General features: G+C 40.0%; 1 protein-coding gene across 4 annotated transcripts in view; it reads right to left on the bottom strand.

Moving 5' to 3' along the window:
* Positions 1 to 9,325: 9,325 nt before the first annotated feature.
* LOC115253559 (proline dehydrogenase 1, mitochondrial) overlaps positions 9,326 to 21,414 on the bottom strand; it is a 75,862-nt gene continuing 63,773 nt past the window's right edge. For all 4 annotated transcript variants that reach the window (XM_029861075.2, XM_029861074.2, XM_029861073.2 and 1 more), the window contains 7 exons: positions 16,384 to 16,448; positions 16,131 to 16,309; positions 15,891 to 16,065; positions 13,730 to 13,891; positions 13,472 to 13,663; positions 13,224 to 13,401; positions 9,326 to 12,381 (listed from right to left, as the gene is read on the bottom strand). In XM_029861075.2, the coding sequence (XP_029716935.2) occupies positions 12,176 to 12,381; positions 13,224 to 13,401; positions 13,472 to 13,663; positions 13,730 to 13,891; positions 15,891 to 16,065; positions 16,131 to 16,309; positions 16,384 to 16,448 (1,157 nt within the window). In that variant the 3' untranslated portion in view covers positions 9,326 to 12,175. The remainder of the gene's footprint in view (positions 12,382 to 13,223; positions 13,402 to 13,471; positions 13,664 to 13,729; positions 13,892 to 15,890; positions 16,066 to 16,130; positions 16,310 to 16,383; positions 16,449 to 21,414) is intronic.

Raw genomic sequence — 21,414 nt, 5'->3', positions numbered from 1 at the left:
AGTCATTCCAGATCTAAATTGTGACGTTTTTTTGAACGTAGAATAAAATACAAGCATCTACTCATAAAAAGTCGTTTAAAAGTACCCTGGATAGGCTGTTTGAGCTTATTGAGAACAAAAGAGAGACTACTCATTATTGATATGTTGAATATTTTATGTAACTTTAATTAACTGGAATGAATTCTCGCTTGGATCTATTGTTATGAAACAAGGGAGTTTCTATTATATTATAAATCAGATTCAGAGAACACATGTAATATCGATATTATTATTTTTTCATGTCTACTCTTAATAACGAATTAAACAAGAAAACAACATGGATCGAATTTATTCTACATATCCGAATATTCAATAATATTGTTTGGATCTTTAGTTATGAAACATAGTGTCACAGACAAACAGACGTAACACTCTTCAAAACGGCTTGGCACATGCATTTAACAATCAATTCAAATTTCATTTGATATGCGCGATTGTTCCACCAGAGGCGCTAGTGCTCGACCGCTTTGACGTTTACCAGTGTACACGTTGCTGAATGATGCAAACGAAAATTACAGGCAATTTGTGTAGTAGTGTGCGTGTCAGCAAAACGTCAAATCGAAATCCATCATGGCCGACAGTGTCGCGCGCGGTTCTACCAACAGGTGGCAGTGTGCTCATGAAAATGACACCGGTCAAAAGTTTTTGATGAACTTCCTCTAAGAGTTACGTCTGTTTGTCTGTGATAGTGTATTGGACAGGTATGCAACAATAGACCATTCCCGTGAAAAATTTTTATGTGCTCTACGGCTTTCCGACAATTTATCGAACAAACTTTCCCAAGGAACCCATATGTTTAGCAGCCTCTAACTATTGAAAAAAAGCAAAAACTGTGCGAAGCTTCGTTTTACACTGCTTTCCCCTTTTATGTTTTGATTTGGTGAAAAGGCGTTTGATCCCGTTTCCCCCCCTTGTGACATTGCTTCCGAGGTGAATAAAATCGCATCAGCTGCTGTCGCTGCCGGGCTGGCTGGCTGGACGGGCTGTCAAGTTTGTTTTTATTTTGATTCGAAGAAAAAAAAGCAAATAGGAGGAAATTTATGAGGAATTCTTGGATCAATCTGCTGGAGTGGCAGAAAACACTGTTTTACTAGGTATTTATTATATTTTTTTCGAAACTTATAAAAGCATCGTTTTTATCCTACTTGCAGTGGACGGAATTTCGGCATTTGGAAAAATACCTGAATCATTTCAATCGCTTTGGCGTCGGCATTGACCAACTAACAACCGCCACCAGCCACCAAGATCTGCCGCCGCTATGGTCTTCGCTCGTTCTGTGTAGCCGTGCCCACACCGTACGACGGTATCGATCTGGTCGTGTAAGAAACGCTGAAGAAGAAGAAGAACCTTGACCACCACCAGACGGAACAGCCAAGCTTCTGACTGCTGCTGACGTGCAGTAGCGCCTCCAACACCCTGGGACAGATTAGCTCGTACCCGTTGGCCCTGGTGCAGATGTGGTTACAGGGTCCTGCTGTGAAAATCGGTACGCAGAACTTGGCCAACGGGATCGTCGCTGTCGAACCGAACTTGACGAACATTGACAAGCGGATGCAAACCGAGGGTACCCTAAGGCTGTACCAGGGCATCACACCCAGCTTCAGGAAGGTGCTGCCGGCCTTCTCGATCAGCTATGACGTGTACGAGTACTCGAGTTGTGATCTCGGCGTGAACGTGACATGATTTGGTGCTCAATTTGGTGCGCCGGAAGCAACCCAAATCCATGCTGAAATGATCAGCACCATCGTCGATCCAAATGATGCTATCGTTGTCCAGCAGCTACCGCCGCTTTCTTTGATAGCACCTTTAAAACTGTTACTTTTACTACAACAGCATCTTTGAGGGCTGCTAAGGTCGTCGCCGTCTCGTCGTCAATCGTCATCATCCGGATATCGATCGGGCCGGTCCCTTACCGGGGCCCGGTTCGATTCCTTCAATCAATCGAAGTTTTCCCAACACATTTGCACTTTTGTGGACAATGGACAGAGTGCACAACTTTAACTTTTAACATTTTCTTACCTCAGGTGTGCATAATGAAATTTAACTCCATGCTAATTTAATTCTTTCGATTATGATTAAGTAGTAAGGCAACAATTTAAAAGTAAACTTACAAATGTTATGTCTATGCCCGCCCAGCAATGTGCACCTTGTTTTTCGACCTAGGTCCTTCTTACCAATGGCGGAGTAATTTGAAATTGTAATTAAACTATCAAGCATTTGATGGATTTGATGACCCAGGATTATTCAAACGGCTTTATCACCCAGTAGTAGCAGTTATCTTCTGGGAACCCTTGATCCTATCACCCAGAAAAACCTGGGGTTGGGCAAGATGAGTCAGTGCCGAATTCGAGCGCATTACTCAGGAATTGCTTTGCTTTATACTTTGGACAGATTGGTGGTATGCAATACTATGGGTACAAGATGGTAAGAAAAAAATTCCAAGGCTAATTTGAATGAAAAGATAAGTATGAAAGTCATTTCAAGATAATTGTAGGGAAAAAGCACTTTCGCAACTGCCCTAATCCTCGCACTTTTGGGGGATGCGGCGAGATTAGAGCAGAATTTTAGAGGGGCGAAGTCTAGTGCTTTTACCCTATCATGGTACGAATACAATCCAGTCTGCGCAAGGTTTTAGTAGGCAAACTTGTTTTATCAGGAGATAATTAACGTTGCGAAACCAGGTTAGCGTACTCAAGAGCGTATCAGCGCGCCTTCTTCTGCTTCTTCTTCATGGTTCTCCCAGGAACTTGGCCTGCCTTTTTTCAACTTAGTGTTCATTGAGCATTTCCACAGTTATTGATTGAAAGGCTTTCTTTGCCTGCCATTGCCATAGGATTTTTTAGGTTATCCCAGCGTATTTCATACCAAAATTTATACACAACTGCCAGTCCCGGCAAATGTTGTATTGCCACTTTGAATTTGAACTTTGTTGAGCTCATTTTTGCGCCACACTCTGGATTTATGATTTTTTTTTTTATTCTTAATCACTTAACCTAATTACAGCTCTATTGTCCACTAGGGCACTACGTGAGCGATTTCAATTGACAGCTGCACTAACATTTTGTGCAGCGCCTAGATGTATATTCTATTCTACTTTATCGAACTGGTTGCCTTTCTGCTGCTTTCACTTTTCTACTCTATACATGGTAGAAGGATGAGCACAAGGATGATGGATGGCCGTTGTTCCTTTCCAGTCCGATTGGGGGTCCATTTGTGAGTAGCAGTTCGTCGATGTCCAGGTATCCGGGTCCGTTTGAGCCACGGGGCTCAGAAGAGGGTCAGTGCCAGTCGCTCTCGGGGGAAGAGCAACTGACGAAAAATTGCAAGTGCCGGGGCTAGGAATCAAACCCATGACCATCCGCGTTTGAAGCGAACGTGTGACCAACTACGCCACGGGCCCCGGCTGGATTTATGTTGTAGCGATAGTTATTAGTATTTTTTCTACTTTTTTGAAGACAATACGAACCTAGATACGAACTGTTTAAAAAAAAGGTTGAGCTATTATGCCTCCCCATTTATTTTTCATATAACAGATTTCACCCCTAATTTTACTATTTCTTTATTTTGTATGTTGTTCTGATACTAGGAACATTTGTTAAAAAACAATTCGCGCTCCGTTAAATCAATTTCAATTTCTTACAGTTATTTTACTTCTGTCAACTCTCATCACCGTTATCATGGCTTTTACATGGCGAGCCACATCATCATGACCTTCAACATCTTGATCACCGTTTTGGACTAGCCACAACAGCACCATATAGTTTTATAATTTCCATATTCTCATGTATCAGTTTGGCTACAACTATTAAAAGCACAAGGGAAGGGGTGAGGGATTCTCGTTTGCTGGGTACATACTACGACATTTCCGAAAAATAATTATATAGGGTCTGGGACCATTTGGGCAGGAGCACCTATTTTGGGCACTTGCTGCTATAACTCAGTCAATTTACAACCGATTGGCTTGATTTTTGAGACACGATCAGCTAGCCGCAGTATCTAGCAATGTACAAAAATTCAAGTCAATCGGTTTGAAATTGACTGAGTTGTAGCAGCAAGTGCCCAAAATAGGTGCTCCTGCCCAAATGGTCTCAGACCCTAGGTTCACTGGTTCACTTTCTCCTCCCACAACAGAAATCTAGTTATTTTCTCTAGCAGGTAATTTAATAAAATTCGTAGTCGAATGGGTTTATCATGTTCTCCCAGGACTACAAGGTGATTCAAGTCTTCTTTGACAATTTAAACAGTAACATTCGTGGTTAAATTGATTTACCATGTCCTCCAAGAACTGCAAGGTGATGCAAATCGAAACTTCATTTGCAATTTAGTAAAATTTGTAGGCCAAAAGGTTTACCATGTCCTCCCGGAGGTTATGCAAAGCAGAAATTTCCTTGCAATTTAGTAAAATTTGTTGTTAAAAAGGTTCACCATGTCCTCCCAAAAGTACAGGTGATGCGAAGTAGAACTTCTCTAGCAATTTAGTAAAATTTGTAGTTGAAAAGGTTCACCATGTCCTCCCGGAAGTGCAAGGTGATGCATAGCAGATCTTCTCTAGCAATTTAGTAAAATTTGTAGTTGAAAAGGTTCACCATGTCCTCCCGGAAGTGCAAGGTGATGCACAGCAGATCTTGTCTAGCAATTTAGAGTAAAATGTGTAGTTGAGAAGGTTCACCATGTCCTCCCGGAAGTGCAAGGTGATGCATAGCAGATCTTCTCAAGCAATTTAGTAAAATTTGTAGTTGAAAAGGTTCACCATGTCCTCCCGGAAGTGCAAGGTGATGCACAGCAGATCTTGTCTAGCAATTTAGAGTAAAATGTGTAGTTGAGAAGGTTCACCATATCCTCCCGGAAGTGCAAGGTGATGCATAGCAGATCTTCTCAAGCAATTTAGTAAAATTTGTAGTTGAAAAGGTTCACCATGTCCTCCCGGAAGTGCAAGGTGATGCACAGCAGATCTTCTCTAGCAATTTAGAGTAAAATGTGTAGTTGAGAAGGTTCACCATGTCCTCCAGGAAGTGCAAGGTGATGCAAAGTAGAAATTTAGTAAAATTTGTAGTTGAAAAGGTTCACCATATCCTCCCAAATCTACAGGTGATGCGAAGTAGAACTTCTCTAGAAATTTAGTAAAATTTGTAGTTGGGAAGGTTCACCATGTCCTCCCGGAAGTGCAAGGTGATGCAAAGTAGAAATTTAGTAAAATTTGTAGTTGAAAAGGTTCACCATGTCCTCCCGGAAGTGCAAGGTGATGCAAAGTAGAAATTTAGTAAAATTTGTAGTTGAAAAGGTTCACCATGTCCTCCCGGAAGTGCAAGGGTATGCACAGCAGATCTTGTCTAGCAATTTAGAGTAAAATGTGTAGTTGAGAAGGTTCACCATGTCCTCCCGGAAGTGCAAGGTGATGCATAGCAGATCTTCTCTAGCAATTTAGTAAAATTTGTAGTTGAAAAGGTTCACCATGTCCTCCCAAAAGTGCAAGGTGATGCAAAGTAGAAATTTAGTAAAATTTGTAGTTGAAAAGGTTCACCATGTCCTCCCGGAAGTGCAAGGTGATGCACAGCAGATCTTCTCTAGCAATTTAGTAAAATTTGTAGTTGGGAAGGTTCACCATGTCCTCCCGGAAGTGCAAGGTGATTGATTGATTTATCTTTATTATAGAGACTTTCAGCCCTTGAGTCTGCAAGGTGATGCAAAGCAGAACTTCTCTAATTCCTTCTAGCAAAATTCCAGCTGGAATCTCCGATGGAGGAATACCTGCTGGTGAACTACCAGAATTCATGTTTGCGGGTTTAAAAAAAAATGCTGTTAGAGCAATTACTTTGGCTTTCTTTCCTAGTAGAATCTCAAAACGAAACCCGAAAAGATTTGGTTGAGGAATACGTAGCAGGAAATCCTGCTGAGTGCTGAGGGATTTTCTGATGAATTTGGAAGTTGAACTCGGGAGGTGTCTTTGAAACCGCATGATCTCTCGATGTATTGGCTAACATAAGATTCCAACGATAAAATACGGCAAATTTAAAACTTCAAAGGGTTCGCTCCTAATTTTTGTTCAATCTCGATGGCTGATCCTGCAACCCACGATTCTGCAATCATCTGGCGATGTAATTGGGTTGTTTAACGAATTAAATATTGCCATTTTCTTTAGCCTAATCGAAAGAGCTCATTTTTCTGAGTATAAGGTGATTTTATTGCGTTTCAATTCCTTTGTTTTGATGTTAAATAAACAAAACAGTTTTAATTTCCGTGGATAGAATGACAGTTCAATCGATAAAGTGACAGTTCGACCCGAACAAAAAATTTTCCCCATACAAACTTTAAATGCATTTTACAAATAGTTCCCGGGCATCAAAAATAATGAAATTTTGGATTTCGACTAATTTTTGGACGGAGATTCCGATTATGCAATAATCTGTATACCCCTAAAGAACCCAATTGTCGTCGGCCGGAAAACACACTCGAAGCGTTGAAATTTGTCGAAATAATCAGCACTGCCGCAATAAAGGTTTTGCCAAATTTATCTGTAACTTGTTGCTGCTACGATGTCCTTTCTGATTAAACTCGGGAGTCGGGAATCAATTCTACCAGTTTGACGTTTCACAAAATAAACAAACTTCATTGGATAGGGCTTCCAGGTGTTCCTCACTTTCTGAGAGGTGAATAAATAAATCACCATGCTAGGGTTACCAAAAACTACTTCGCATGGGGGTTTTTATTTAAAAATGTGGTGAAATTCTCAGTTTTCGAAAATTTGTAAGAAAATCAGGAGCGCATATAAAACAATTCCGAAAACGGCAAATATCATCAAAAGCAGCTGTCTTTCGAAGAAAAATATAAAAAAGGGGGGTTAGGTCAGACGGGAATGGTCTATTATTATTATTAAATACATATTTTTTGAATAATTTTGTAGACCAACGGAGTAATCGAAAATTAACGACTTTCAGGAGTTCTGCTTATGCAAAAACTTGCTCAGAAGGTGGTAAAACATCTTCGACTAATGCAGAACCCAAGTCTATTTGTTTTCTATTGGTGAGTATACAAATAATAAACAATCTGCTGAACAACTTTAGATCATAATAAAAATCATAATATGAAGATTATTATTATTCTTAGAAATATAATTTGAGTTCAGCTCCTGTCTGTATGCAGACTCCACTACGTCGTGTCCACTACTTGGTCCGCTATATATGTATGTATCCGGACCGATACGGACAAATAAATAAAAAGGCACACCATGATGCTGATCAAAAATCATTTTTCTTAGCGACTAACATTGGCTTTTGATAGCAAGAAATGAAAAATGAAATGGGAACGAAAATAAGAAATTATCATGTGTAAATAATAATATTATGCTTTTATTTTCAATATACGATACGATAGAAAGTAAAATCAATTTATGTTAAAATCAACAATCCTATTTTAATTTGCATCTGTCAAACAACGAAAGTCGATGGTAGAATCTATCATATTTACTTACTTTCAACAATCAGTTTCACTTAAAATCAAACAGACTGGATAGGAACGTAAGGGCGCCGCCTACAAAAGTTTGGCGGAAGAAGTCTCTAACGAAGGGATAGAGGTGAGGGCTCTCACATAAGAAGCGACTCTGAAGGTGAAAACCCTAGACGAGGTCACCGAAGTGGAAGAGCTCGTCACGGTACTGCAGCAATAGTGCGAGGTGCAGAAATATAGGTTGCATTGGTTCAACTACTTGTGACGGACGTAAAAAAATCAGTTAAAGTAGTGAGAATCATTGTAGGATGGTGTGTATTTATGTCATCTGAAATTCCACGAGCCTCCAGAGGTTTGTTTGAGGTGTCTGGTACCAGGACACAAGTCATGAGACTGCAAAGGCTGCACGAGTCCACTCATTTGTCTGATATGTACCGGGAAATCCGTGAACAACAGGCATTCAACGGGTGGTCCAAGGTGCCTAGCCGCAGAAAACAAATCACAGTGCAGGTAACGCAGCTAAACCTGAATCACTGTAACGCAGCTCAGCAACAGATTTGTCAGGCGGTTTCTGAGTGGGGAACGGATATTGCCATCATAGCGAACCCATACCGAGTACCCGCCGGTGACGGCAATTGGGTCGCGGATGGGTACAGAAACATGGCGGCGATATGGACGACAGTAAAATACCGCGTCCACGAATTAATATATACTACCTTTGAGGGCTTCTGGTCGCCAAAGCAAACAGGGTCTTCTTCTATATCTGTTATGTGCCTCCGCGGTGGCCGATCGAGCATTTCACGCGGATGCTGGACTGTATGACGACCGTGCTAACAGGGCACGATCTGAGGAAGAGCGAATCGAGCGGCGGGTGGTGTTCGCCGCAGCAAAAGCCGCGCTGAGACCGAGATAAGGGCAAGCAAAAAGGCTTGCTTTGAGGGTCTCTGTCAGAGTGCTAATGCGAATCCGTGGGGGTGATGCCTATAGGATCGTGATGGGCAAGGCGAAAGGTGTAATGGCTCCTACAGAGCAATCTCCAGAGATGTTGGAGGGGATAATCGAGGGGCTTTTTCCGCGCCATGATCCTAGTCCTTGGTCTCTTTCGTAGGACAGCCTGGATTGGGGCTGGCGATGAGGAGAGTGTCACCGATGTGGAACTTTCGGGATAGCAAAGCTCCTTAGCGTAGGTAAGGCCCCGGGTCCGGACGGAGTTCCGAACTTGGCCTTCAAAGTAGCTATTGCAGAGGCTCTCGAAATGTTTAGGTCTGCTATGTAGAAATGCCTAGAAGAGGGAGTTTGTCCAGCGGTATGGAAGTGGCAGAGCCTGATTCTATTGCCAAAGGCGGGGAAACTACCCGAAGATCCGTCGGAATATATACCATAATATGCTTGATCGACACGGTGGGAAGGAGCTCGAAAAGATCATCCTTAATAGAATGTTGAGGCACTCCGAATGTTTAAATGGTCTCTCGAGTAGCCAGTACGGTTTCCCGAAGGGTAGGTCGACCGTAGTCGCTATCCTGTCGGGTACAAAAACCGCCGGGAAAGCACTCGAGCCGAGACTCGAGCGTAAGAGAATGGGGATTTGCTACTGTGCAGTAGTGACTCTGGATGTAAGGAACGCGTTTTATAGCGCTAGTTGACCGGCTATTGCCGATGCGCTCCTGCGTCTGGATACCCGGGTTACTTCCAGAATCGAGTACTAGGTTACGACACAGAGGTGGGTCGGAAGTGCTTTCACACAACTTTAGGAGTCCCGGTGGAAGTAGATTGTCCCTCATTTTTAAATTTAGGCAAGGATTTCCTTATGATATGATCACTACTATTGCAAACACGTGCGGCGCTTGTTTTCGTTTGTTGACGTTTTATTTTGATTTTTCAATATTTTACACATCTTACGATTAGAACATGTTTAACTCGGTGCGCCTTACTTTTCCAGCTAGCTATCTTTTGTCGCCAAGTTGCGCGTCATCTGGATGATGAGATCAGACGACGGGCAACTGGTGGCTTCTTCCATAGCTTAATAGTGTTCTGCGAAAGTAAGCGCACTTTGTTTGTAGGTGTGTAAGGAGTTTTGTGTGTTCAATTGTTAAGTTAAATTCAATTACCTTTCCGTTCGTTTGCATTTTGTTCTAATGTTTGAGTTTTTCAGCATCACTAGCTTGTTGTGTTTGTTCTTCTGTTTTCAATAGAAGTATATGCAGTAATAGTAGTTTGTAATTGTAGTTAGTATATACGTGTGTGTATGTGTTAGTGAAAACCTTGTGCAACCGTCTTTGACTAAACGTCAGTTTTAGAGACGATCGCAAGCAGAGGTGAACACATTGTTTTTTTTATAATCTAATGCCTGCTCAGTAACTCATAACGTACATTATACATTCACATAGGTTTTAAGATTTTTGTTTACGTTTACTCTTAATATCCGTTCACATTTTAATTGGTTTTAGTTACACGATATTCAGTTTGTTTTCACCTTCAATGTTTATTGTCAACTTTTCTCGCACTAGTAATTGTAATCAGGGTTCGTTTTCTTCCGCATCCTTCAATATTTAATGGGTCGGGTGTTGTTCTGACAATGGTAAACCACCAAATACAAAAGATAAACAGATTTCGATGGTTTTATAGTGGTTGAGCAGTTACAGTTCATCTCGATGATTGAAGCGAATAGCAACAAAATTAATATAACTTGATTTGATTAAAAACGTAAATGTCTTCGTACTTTTTTAATATGTAACTAAAGATAAAAATTTCATAGATTCTGCATCACTGGAAGGCAATATCAATTTTACAGAATTTTACGCATAAAACACCCCTAGAAATTACTATTTTAAGCGAATTCATTGTTGGAGGTGTACATTACGCTACATTTTAAATTATGGAAATCATAAAACTAGACCAAGTACTGAAAAATGATGAAAAAAATAGAAATTTAGTAGACCTACAATGTCTACAATAGCTCCAAATTCGTTATCTGCAAGTTACACACAATAGATCAAATATTGATCGCAGTGGTTTATGACCCGAACAAAGAAAAAAATGAGCCTGTCGACGTATAATTGACCCTTAATCAGTGTACCGTAACTGCCCACTTACCACCGCTTTAAACGATCTTTTTTAATTGCCCATGAATATTCGAGAATAACACACAGAGATTCAAAATTCCTCATCAAACACCGAGATATACGTAATTTTGTGAATAATTTGCCTCTCAAAGTGCACTGAAATGCACCAGCGCATTCTGCGGTAATCTCTGCGGATTGACAAACAGCACTTTTGTCCTTAAAGCGTTGTTTGCAGCTCAGTTTTGGATAGATTCTCTACTATTTGTCTTCCTGAGGCAGTTTCTTTTAACTTTTTTTTTTCACCTAGTGTTTCTGTGTTCACTGTTGTTAATTTTTTTTGGTATAATAGATTCTACTTAAATACCATTCTAATCAGACCTAACCTGCATGTTTTAGATTTCGACTCAACAATCAACAGGCATTCATTTCAAAGTTATATTGTCGGCAAAGAAAATATTCTGGATAACATTCGGATTGTAAATTTTACCCTACATCCCACAAAGTTATGCAAAGTGAACACTCCTATGAATGAACTTTTCAATGGAGAAGTTCATTTTAGAGATGTTCAATTTGTATAATGTTGGTATGGGAAGTAAAAATTGTTTACTACAAAAGAAAATTTTGGCAAAAATAAACAAATAAAAATAGAGAAGCGTAAAAAAATAATAACATATTAATTAAATTTATCTAACTCAGATCGGATGAAATGACCATTTTTTTTGCACTTGTTATGGGATTTTTTCAAAAGAAACGATTTTAAATTTTGAAAAGAAAAATAAATCAGACAATTCGGTAAAAATCATACGAGAACGTCAGACTGGTTAAAAGTTTCAGCCTTTTGTAATATGAACTTTGAAATTAAGGACTGACAAGAATGGGCGATTCTACTTAGAAGGGAGTATCAGATCCGTGTGTTTCTTAGGCTCAACTAATGAAAACTTCCTAAACAAATATTTTATCATAATACCACTTGGCTCGGCGCTTTCGTGCATCGAAAAACGCTACGATACTAACGGTTAAACGTAAAAAAGTTTAATATTCTCAAATAAAAAAATGTTCGCCTTATAACGTATGTTGTAGCAGCTACCGTAACTAAAATTACAATCACAAATCTTCGATTCGGTGTCCTCAGTGTACACCACATTCGAATAAAAGCAACTGAAATTTCGCACACCAGACACAGTTGCCGTCTTTTTTCAGGGTTGTGAGCTTGAATATCATCATTCTTAATTTGTCTGCACTACTATTGATAAACTGTCCATCGCTAGATCCCCCTCTCTAGAAAAGCATTGTTCGGATACTTTCTTATCTTCACCTAGTACAATTTCGATACCGCTTCCTAACAGCGAGGCTCTAAAAGGGGCATTTCTTACCGGTACAACTAATAGTACAATCACCATAACACACTTATGCTTATATCCGCTTCCGTTCACGGTTTGAAGGAGTTTCGATCGCCCGTGTATGGCCTCTGTTGAATGTGTCGCGTTCGTTTAGCTGGTTTCGTGTAAGTGTTTGTGTATGTTTTACAATGGGACGTTACTTTGATTTCGTGTTCACTAAAGCGTTCCTCTCGGATGACCTATCCGGTCGACCCCCACATTCCCAGACGCGCCCGAATAACCAGTACATACTTAGATCGGGACGTAGTTACCCTTGGGCTTGTAGAACAGCTGACCCTTGGCTAGCCGTTTGGTAATTTCACTCAGCAACAGGCGCTTCTCCTTCTTAATCTTCTGCAGCACACCCTTGTTCTCCTGGGCCCGCCGGGAAAGGTATGGCAGCACTTCGTTCACCGGACCGTACGGGATGTACTTGTAGGCGGAGTAGCCGGCTTGGCCTAAGTATTGGGAAAGATTGATGAACAAGAATTGTTGTTAGAATTGAACGGAAGAAGACAAACTTCAAGGCGGGATTAGTGGTTCTAATGGCTGCTTCTTAGGAGGCAGCCCTTTTAACGCGATCTAGGAAGCGCGGCCATGATAAGATGGCTTTCTGAAATCCTGTAACTATCAATAATGTCAGAAATATTCAGCAAGACCATGCTGAGGGTGGTTCGATTCCTGATCGGTCCAGCAACATTTCGTAATGGAAATGTCATTGATTTCCTTGAGCATAGAGTATCTTTGTGTCTGCCACACGATATACACATGCAAAATGGTTATTAGCAGAAACTTTCAGGTAATAATTTAGGAAGTGCTGAGAAGCAAAATCACTGGAGATTTTCTAAAGCTTTTGACAGAGAATGCTCAAGGAATGCCAATTAACATTGGCAGGATATTGTACCAACATTTCTAAAGAAATTTGTCCTTAAATTTCTCCATAGATGCTGGAAATTTATCAGTAATATATCCGAGACACTTTGCCAAGCAATTTCCAAGAAGCTTACCGCCTTTCTTAGCTACTTCTAGGTTTTTACCAGTATTTATTTAAGAATAATTTCCTGGTACTTCTTAGTTAGTCTTTTGGGGAACTTGATAGAAATATCTCAAACGATTCGTGTTTACAAAGATTTGTGAGAAGTATATGATGATACATATCTAACGATTCTTCGAAAACCACCAATTTGTTTAGAAAACGATACAGACACTTCGATGCATTCCCAATTTGGTCAAAATTAGTCAAAACCTCATTTAGAAATTTCACCTGACAAAAATTCAAAAAAACCTAAACAAAACTTACCGAGCGGGAAAGTGATGTAGTCGCACATGCCCAACAGCTGTCCGAAACAGATAACCTTATCCTCGGGATGGATTCCGATTTCCTTCATCTTCTCGATGGCGAATCTCACCGTATCCTCGTTGTGCGAAGCCACCATGATGGCAATCTTCTTCGGGTCTTCCTTGGCATCTTTCAAGATCTGGAACGGATAACAGATGATAAGGTTCACTTTTTCAGGTCAAATAACTAGTTAAAATGTTGATTCTTACTCGGATTCTTCGCAGACATTCGGTAAGCGTTTTGTGGTACATTTCCGTGGTTGCCTCAAACGACGGGTTCGTGGGATCTTCGTAGCCCAAGGCGGCGGCACGTGCCCGTTCCTGCTCGATGTACGCTCCTCGCACCAGCTTAGCACCGAAGTAGAAGTTCTGCCGCTTAGCCTGCTCCAGATCGGTACATACCTGAAAAACATTCAAACATTTTAGGTTGATGTTCCTAAAAGATTTTTGGCAGTACAAATGACATACCTCCTTGTAGGTATTCTTCAGATAGCACTGGTAAGTATTGAAAACGATTGCCTTCTCGGTGTTGTACTTTCGCATCATTTCCAGCGTGATACGGGAGATGGCCGGTTGGAAGTAGGTCTGCTCGGCGTCGATCATTATACGTACATCCAAGTCTTGGGCAGTCTGTAATTGGGAAGGGAAAATGTAGATCATTCCCAACAAACATTATTGCTGTACAATGGATGAATAAACGGCTTTTTAACTTTATTTTGAAAATTTTAGTTGAATAAGCTGTTCCTTTGAATTTTGCCCATCCAACACCCATATATCCGTGACACCTATTTCTACATCGTTACACAAAATGTTGATTGATTGTCAAATTGAGAGATGCAATTGCAAAAAAAAATGCGCACTGATGGAATTTGAACCTACGACTCAGTATATGCTAAACCGGCGCTTTAACCAACTAAGCCACCTAACAGATAATGATTCTACGGAACAAACTGCTAAACTGACTCCGAGCCCACACCATGAACACTCCTATTTTCACAAGTCCATCTCTCTTTCGAATTAAAATTTTTTCCCGATGGTTCGACAAGTGATTGTCGTATGAACGAGGTAAGACGGCATTTGAATATGGTACATAAGGCTGAATTACAAAAGGCAGAACCTGCCTGCTTTTTAACTAGTTATAACCTATTTTTTTTTTGCAAGTGTATATGTATTATGTGGCAAGCACAAAGAAAACTCAAGTCAAGAAATTTTTCACCAAGAAAAGTTCCAGGACTAATCAGGAATGGAACCCGTCACTCTCAGCATGGCTTTGCTGAAATTTCCGCTAGCTTGCCGCTTTAGTTATATGGACCACACAATCATACAATGTGACTGGTATTTTTGACAATTTCTGCTTCTTTAAACAAATACTTTTCTTTCGAGTTATGCTATTATTTCACAATGTTAGCATCATTAGTTGCTAACAATATGATCAAAGATTTTTTCTCATTTTTCAAACATAGGCTATACTTTTAAGGACAAACGTGTTGAAATCCCAATAATATTGCACCAGAACTTCAGATGCACAATAATACTCTAGAAGTGAAGTTGTGACGGTAGTGTAATTTTTATTTTGTTCTTGTTCACTTGTAAATAATAAGCTTAAAATAAGAAGATCCAGTGCGATGGTTTGGTTTTCAATGAGATTTGTGCGTTCAAAATCGTAAAATTGATAAAAGTCGGTCATCTTGAGATTCTGTCCTTAAAATGTACTGTCATAATTGGTAGAGTTGGTAAGACCTTGAAAACGGTTGCGTTTGAAAAATAGTCGAATAAAGATTTCAGCCTTTTGTTATTCAACCTTTTGTAATTTCAGTCTTATGTGTTTCAGCCTTTTATAAGAAACCCCTTGATTTTGATTTAATTGTATTGAAGGATTTTTTTTTTTAAATAAAATCGATTAAATTGCGTATTGAGCACCCCTAGCAATGAACATATTCATTACGAAATTCATTCAAAGATAACGAATTTGTAGATTTTAAGATTTTTCATAAAAATATTGAAGCGCAGACAAACACACGTAATATTCTAATAATTCCCATTGCACACTGTCTACGGTCTATTTCAAAACATAATAGTTGGTCAACTGCCCATGCGTAGCGGTCGCATCGTTTTTGTTCGAGTTTGATATTTGCTCACTACCGCCACCTAGAAGTTGGTTGACCAAACACCAGGTCCCTGGCATCAATGAATTTTCGCATCTGACAGTGGGTGCTATTTACTAGCGCTCAGGACATCCTGTCTACCATAATTCCAATGCATTGATATATGCCGTATCGGGGGCCTGCCAAACACAGTCATTTTAGCATTGGGCGAATATGTTTTCGTGACTATGACTTGAATCGAAAACTGTTCGAAATATTACGTCTGTTTGTCTGTGATGAAGGGTTTAAGGAATAAGGATCATCAAAAAAACTTAAAGCAACATGACTAAGGGCCGATTTCTTCACCCTGGCTTAAGCGTTAAACCAGGATTAACTATATGGGTAAACCTGGCTTACCGGTTAAGACGAAATCATCCGACCCTAATTATAACGGGAACGGCTAGATACGATACGGAAATGGGCAACATTAAAGGACTAGGTTTTTCTAAGTTCTTCTGATTAAACCCAACCTCTCATCCACCTACCTTCACGATGGTGTTCAACCGTCTGATCATGTTGCGGAACATTTCTTCCTCTTTGGGTGGAATCTGTGAGATCAATCGACGCATCTGTCCGGTGACCGGATCCGGCACTCGGAACGTTTCGCTCAGTTCGCAGTCTTCGTTGATGATTCCCGACCAGGGGAACAAATGTAGGATACTAAAAAATGTAAGTACCAAGTCAGTTAGAGTACACTCTTCGCTAGGTGGATTATTAGTACTTACCCATCTTTGTCGGAGGTAACTTTTTCCAAGAATTTCTTCACCTCACCCTTGTCGGCCACCTTGCTCAGGTATCGTTCGAGATCTTGGATCGTTTTGTGATGTGTAAGGACGTTGCCGGTGTCACCGGCCAGCTCATTCATGTAGCTACGGGCCTGCATGATGACCTCGGACAGTTGGAGCTGTTTCGAAAAAAATGGATGGTTTTACGTAAGAAAATTCATGTTGTTACCCACTAAAACAGTGTAAATCTTACCAGCAACTGTGGTCTACCGAGGGCAGTTAACTTGATGGCGGTAATACCAGTACCGAAAGTGGCGCCTGGAAAAAGAGAAGATCGGGATTATATTTTCGGTTTAAGAAATGCTCTAAGCCAAAGAAAAACATAAGGTTCGTAGATTATTTCGTATCAAAGTAAGAAATCGGAGTTCGCATTCAAAATTAAAGTTTATAGTTGTTTTGTGTAAACTAGGTTATGCATACATTTTCGCCAAATAAGTACAGTCATTGCACAATTATGAGTCACTCTGTCACAATTATTAGTCAGACATTTCACCATGCAATTCAAATGGAATTGACCCATAATTGTGGGTGACCCATGATTGTGCTATGACTGTACCGACGTTTCCGTATTAAGAGAATTCGAATCTATGTATAGGAAATTTTATGCCCAGCAACATTGCTGAAGACCGCAAAAGAACCCAAAGCTTAGTACATACTTGGTTTGAGCTTGCTGGAGCTTGGACCGCTCGTGGATGCTATTCCAGTATCGCCAGACTAGCTACAATCACACAAGGAATCAATTAGATATCTGCCGTGGACCAGGCAGGCATCTTCAGTGTGTGACTGTTGGTTATCTTCTATTTTTAGGAGACAATGGCGCCTGCTACGTCAGGTTGCAGGTCAATGTGGGGAAGAGGAAGGAAGTGATGATTGCAATCGTTTGTATCCACAGCAGACCGAATATACCTCTGCGTCTGCGCAAATTCATACGGGTTTCGGAATGTTGGTAGAATATGGTTGGCAATGGGTTCACGCATTGGTGCGTGGTTGCCAGGCGTAAGGAAATGTGATACAGTTCGCTTCATTGCATAACTCGTAGTCGTTATATGGGAGTTTTTTAACCCGTTTTAATACGTTTCAGTTCTAGCGATGGCTATGAATATGTGAATATGTATATACATGAGTTGCATATGTGGAGGAGAAATTATATAGAAAGATACAAAGTAGGAGGAAAGAGACAGGCCGGAGATTGAACCCAGGTCCTGTATATGAACCATAAGTGGTAGCCACTAGATCACCAAGCCCGTCTTAACCCAAAGCTTAGTACTTGGTTCAGTAACAATAATAACTTGTTTACCTATTTTCTATTTCACAAGCATTGCGATGTTTGTCATGAGGCCTCTGGTAGAAAATCCTAAAAAACAACGATTGAAAAATATATCAGGCCAAACATGTCTAAAGGTCCTATCTGCAGAAGAGAGGCTCTCTTTGGTTTCCCTCTCTTTTGTTAATATCTCAGCTGTTTATTTGTATTATGATTGTCTCCTTGTATTGAACGATGGTCAAAACAATCGTCTTTTGATTTGTACTGCAAAAATAGTTGAATAGTGTACCATTACATTGCAATAATTGAAAGAGAAAGTGAACAAAGAGAGCCTCTCAGATGCAGATAGGACCTATTGAAATGTTTGGCCTGATATGTGGGTAATTTTCTAAAAAAAACATACATTGGAACCTAGATAGAAACCGTTAAAAACATTTAAGAACTGCTAGTGTACATAATTCTGCCTTTTTTTACATGTTTGTTCAACTTTGTTTCACTGTGCATATTACGGTTCTCACTCTCCTAACTATGCAAGTATGAACTCGCCGTTTAAACTCTGCATGCAAATGAAATAATCTTGTGGAGAACTTTAACACACTCTAAAACAATACTACGTAGCAGCAGGCTACATAGGGCTCTCAGAGATTATTTGTTTACTGAGTCCCCTCGCAGTTCAGGGACTCCATGCGATTTTCCACTCAACATCCCACACGGTTCTCTAATCCTCCCCGACAAACTTCCACAGAGCTATTACTCAAGTGCGAACACAAAAAAAAAGCATATGCCACCCACCCACGTTCAATGGTATCTAAAAATGCATTCGTAGACAAAACACCAACACATGGGAAAAGGCGGAAAAAATCGATACCCGGCATATCGAGATCCGCATACATATCCATACCTATCAGCGAACATTCTTGCAACAATGTAGAACAGCTTGTACCGTCGTGCATGTGTTCTTTTCGCGGACACATGAGGAATTATCATCACTCGGTCGTCGTGGCTAATGACGTCAATGACACCGGAGGACACCGAAGGAAAATTTAATAGGTGGGACGAGCCCCCACGAGCAGCAGCAGTACGGGAAAGCAGCGCAGCAAAGCGACCGACATTCGGAAAAATGTTCTATAAAAAGACCCCCCGACTCCCGAGAAGAGTAGATCACACGTGACGTGACCACCGATCTTTTCCACACACACATCCCGTTTGTTCTGTTCTACGAAAGACAGAGAGGCGGACATCGTATGATTTGTCTGACCCCGAAATAGGTGGTTCACTTTATCTACCGGCTGTGGCGAAATGTCGCGAATTCGCGGTTCTGGCAGGCGAAATCGAATCACGTGCACTCCTTCCCTACTAGTTGGTCAAGAGGGACGATATGGACAGACCATCTAATGTAGAGTGATTCTCTCGAATTGCAAGACTTTTGAAAATAAGGTAATTTATAAATTATATTAGGGAAGATTCAAAAATTACGTCCATCGTTTTTCGGGATTTCTAGACCCCCCCTCCCCCCTCTGTCACGCAATTTCCCTATACCCAAAACACGCACTGTCACACTATTCTAGACCCCCCCCCCCCCCCTCCCCCAAATGTTGGACGTAATTTTTGAACGTTCCCTTATCCGAGATACTCTCGTTGACATCGGTATACTTCCTCTCTTCATGGTTCTACATCTCCACTGGGAATTGGCCTGCCTCGCTTCAACTTAGTGTTCTTCAAGCACTTCCACAGTTATTAATTAAAGGCATTTAATGAATTTATATATTGTGAGGCAATGTGTGAGTACAGTACAATGACACACTATGTCCAGGGCGTCGAGAAAATCGAACCCGCTTTCTTCGGATTGGCGATGTATAGCCTTAACCACTATGCTAACAGAGACCCCAATCCATAAAATATAAAAACAAATAGAAGGAAGTATTTTTCTAGTATGCTTTTGTATTTATTGAAAGGCAGCGGTTTTGAACTATATCTTTACTGGTTAGAGGTTGAAACAGCAATGAATTTTCGTTACACAACTAGACATTTTAGTCCAGTGGTTATGCAATGAGGTACATATACAGGTGGCGCAGATAAACATTGCAAATCACTAGTTGTCTTTTTTGTTCTACTTCTGATCTTATGCAATTCAATTAGTGACGTCACTAATTGAGTTGCATTAGATCAGCGGTAGAACAAAAGAGACAACTAGTGGTTCGCAATGTTTATCTGCAGACTGCACCACCTGTATCTGTACCTCATTGGTTGTCTCTAATTACTATGTTCAACCTCATTCAACATTTCTCCTTAATCGGACAGTTTCAGCTTAAGGGTCTAATAGGGAGTCTTGATGTAAGAATATCAGTAACTTGCTCCTTTGTATAAAAATATATATAAACCAGTTGCTTTATCTTGTTCCAACATGCTTCATACGTTTATGCTCCTGAGATTCTTTCGAAATTTCAATGCAAGATTAATTATCCTCCTAGATCTTCACAAGTTCATCTATCGGTAATCCAAGTTCTCCCAGAAGATATCTGATCAAAATGACTCACGATAACTTTTCCTCCAGCGAAAGCAATGGACATTCCTTTTTCTCCTATGCGACTAATAGAAAACAAATTCAAGCGAAGCAATGGTAGATACGGCACATCCAATTTCGGTGTTCGTTTGTATTGTTCCAGCCTATTCCGCGACCAAGGATTGACCACTCTTGGCAACAGTAATTGATACCCCTTGTAAGGTAGGTGATTAAGTTCTTCACAACAGTTCCTATCCTTCATCTTATGGTCGGGCGCTCCGGAATCCAGGAAACATTGAGAAGAGTCTCTTGAATTCTCCGCAACTCCAGCTATAACGGATTCACAAGTGAACAGCCTACATTCGCTCTTCCTTTTTGGTCCAACCAGGTTTTCCAAATTCTCGATTTGTTTCACGGTGTGTTGTGTAGAACAACTTTACAATAAAAAAATAAGTAAGTCTGAAATTTTTCCCAGTGATACTTTGGGCCATTCCCTTCAATTTGCTGGGTCGGTTGAAAACATCCATCGGGGGGTCTGGAACAAAAATTTTTTTTAAAGGTTTTTCATGCAAAAACAGTTAAAAGCACATATTGCAAATTATTGCAACTCCTACAAATATTCACAACTTTTTTGTCTTTGAGGATAGAACCATAAAATTTTCAGGCGTTTCAAAGTAGTATGCGTAGATGACTGTGTGAAAATTTCATTAAAATATGTTGAATGGTTTTCAAATAATAGCAAAACTATCAAACGCATTCTAAAATACTAAGCTTAGTAGCAAAAGTTCAACAAAATATCTATATTTTTTTATATAATAATACATGAAAATTTTTAAAATTTTAAGGACCTTGAGTCATTATGATGGCGGTATGTACTGTGAAAACTTGTTTTTCAAATAATGAACAGATACATAGTCAAATACATGAAAGGAAAACACACACATTGCCATTATGTAGCTTTTGACTAAAGTATTAATTATTTATCTCAAGAACGCGGTTTTGCGTATACATGTTCATTTTTTCCATTTTTTTTTAAATGATTAAGGTTTAGATAAGACCAGTTTGCAAGCAAAAGGCTTTAGGAGAGCGTGGCGCAATAATTTTGATTACAAAAAAAAAACTGTTTGTTATTTTTTCGAAAGATATAGGGTATTGGTTCCCTTATTAAGCATGTGGCACCCATTTTCATCCTACGAAAAACAAAGGATTGAGGCGCTGTTTGTTTTGTTTCTTATTTTTGTATTTTTTGTTAGAGGTGAGCACCCATGAAAACAAAAAGAACGGAATCAAACGGTGCCGTAATCGCTTGTTTTCGAATAAGATGAATATGGGAGCGTGAGATTATTGATGGAACACATACCCTAGATTTATGTTGAAAATATTCTATTAGTAACGCCCTAACTATGATCAATCACTCTTCCTCATGCTTGGAGGAAACAACAGAAAATATTTTTTAA

Source organism: Aedes albopictus, chromosome 3 (genome assembly GCF_035046485.1).
Source record: "Aedes albopictus strain Foshan chromosome 3, AalbF5, whole genome shotgun sequence".
NCBI lineage: Eukaryota > Metazoa > Arthropoda > Insecta > Diptera > Culicidae > Aedes > Aedes albopictus.
This window is presented reverse-complemented; position numbering and strand designations above follow the sequence as displayed.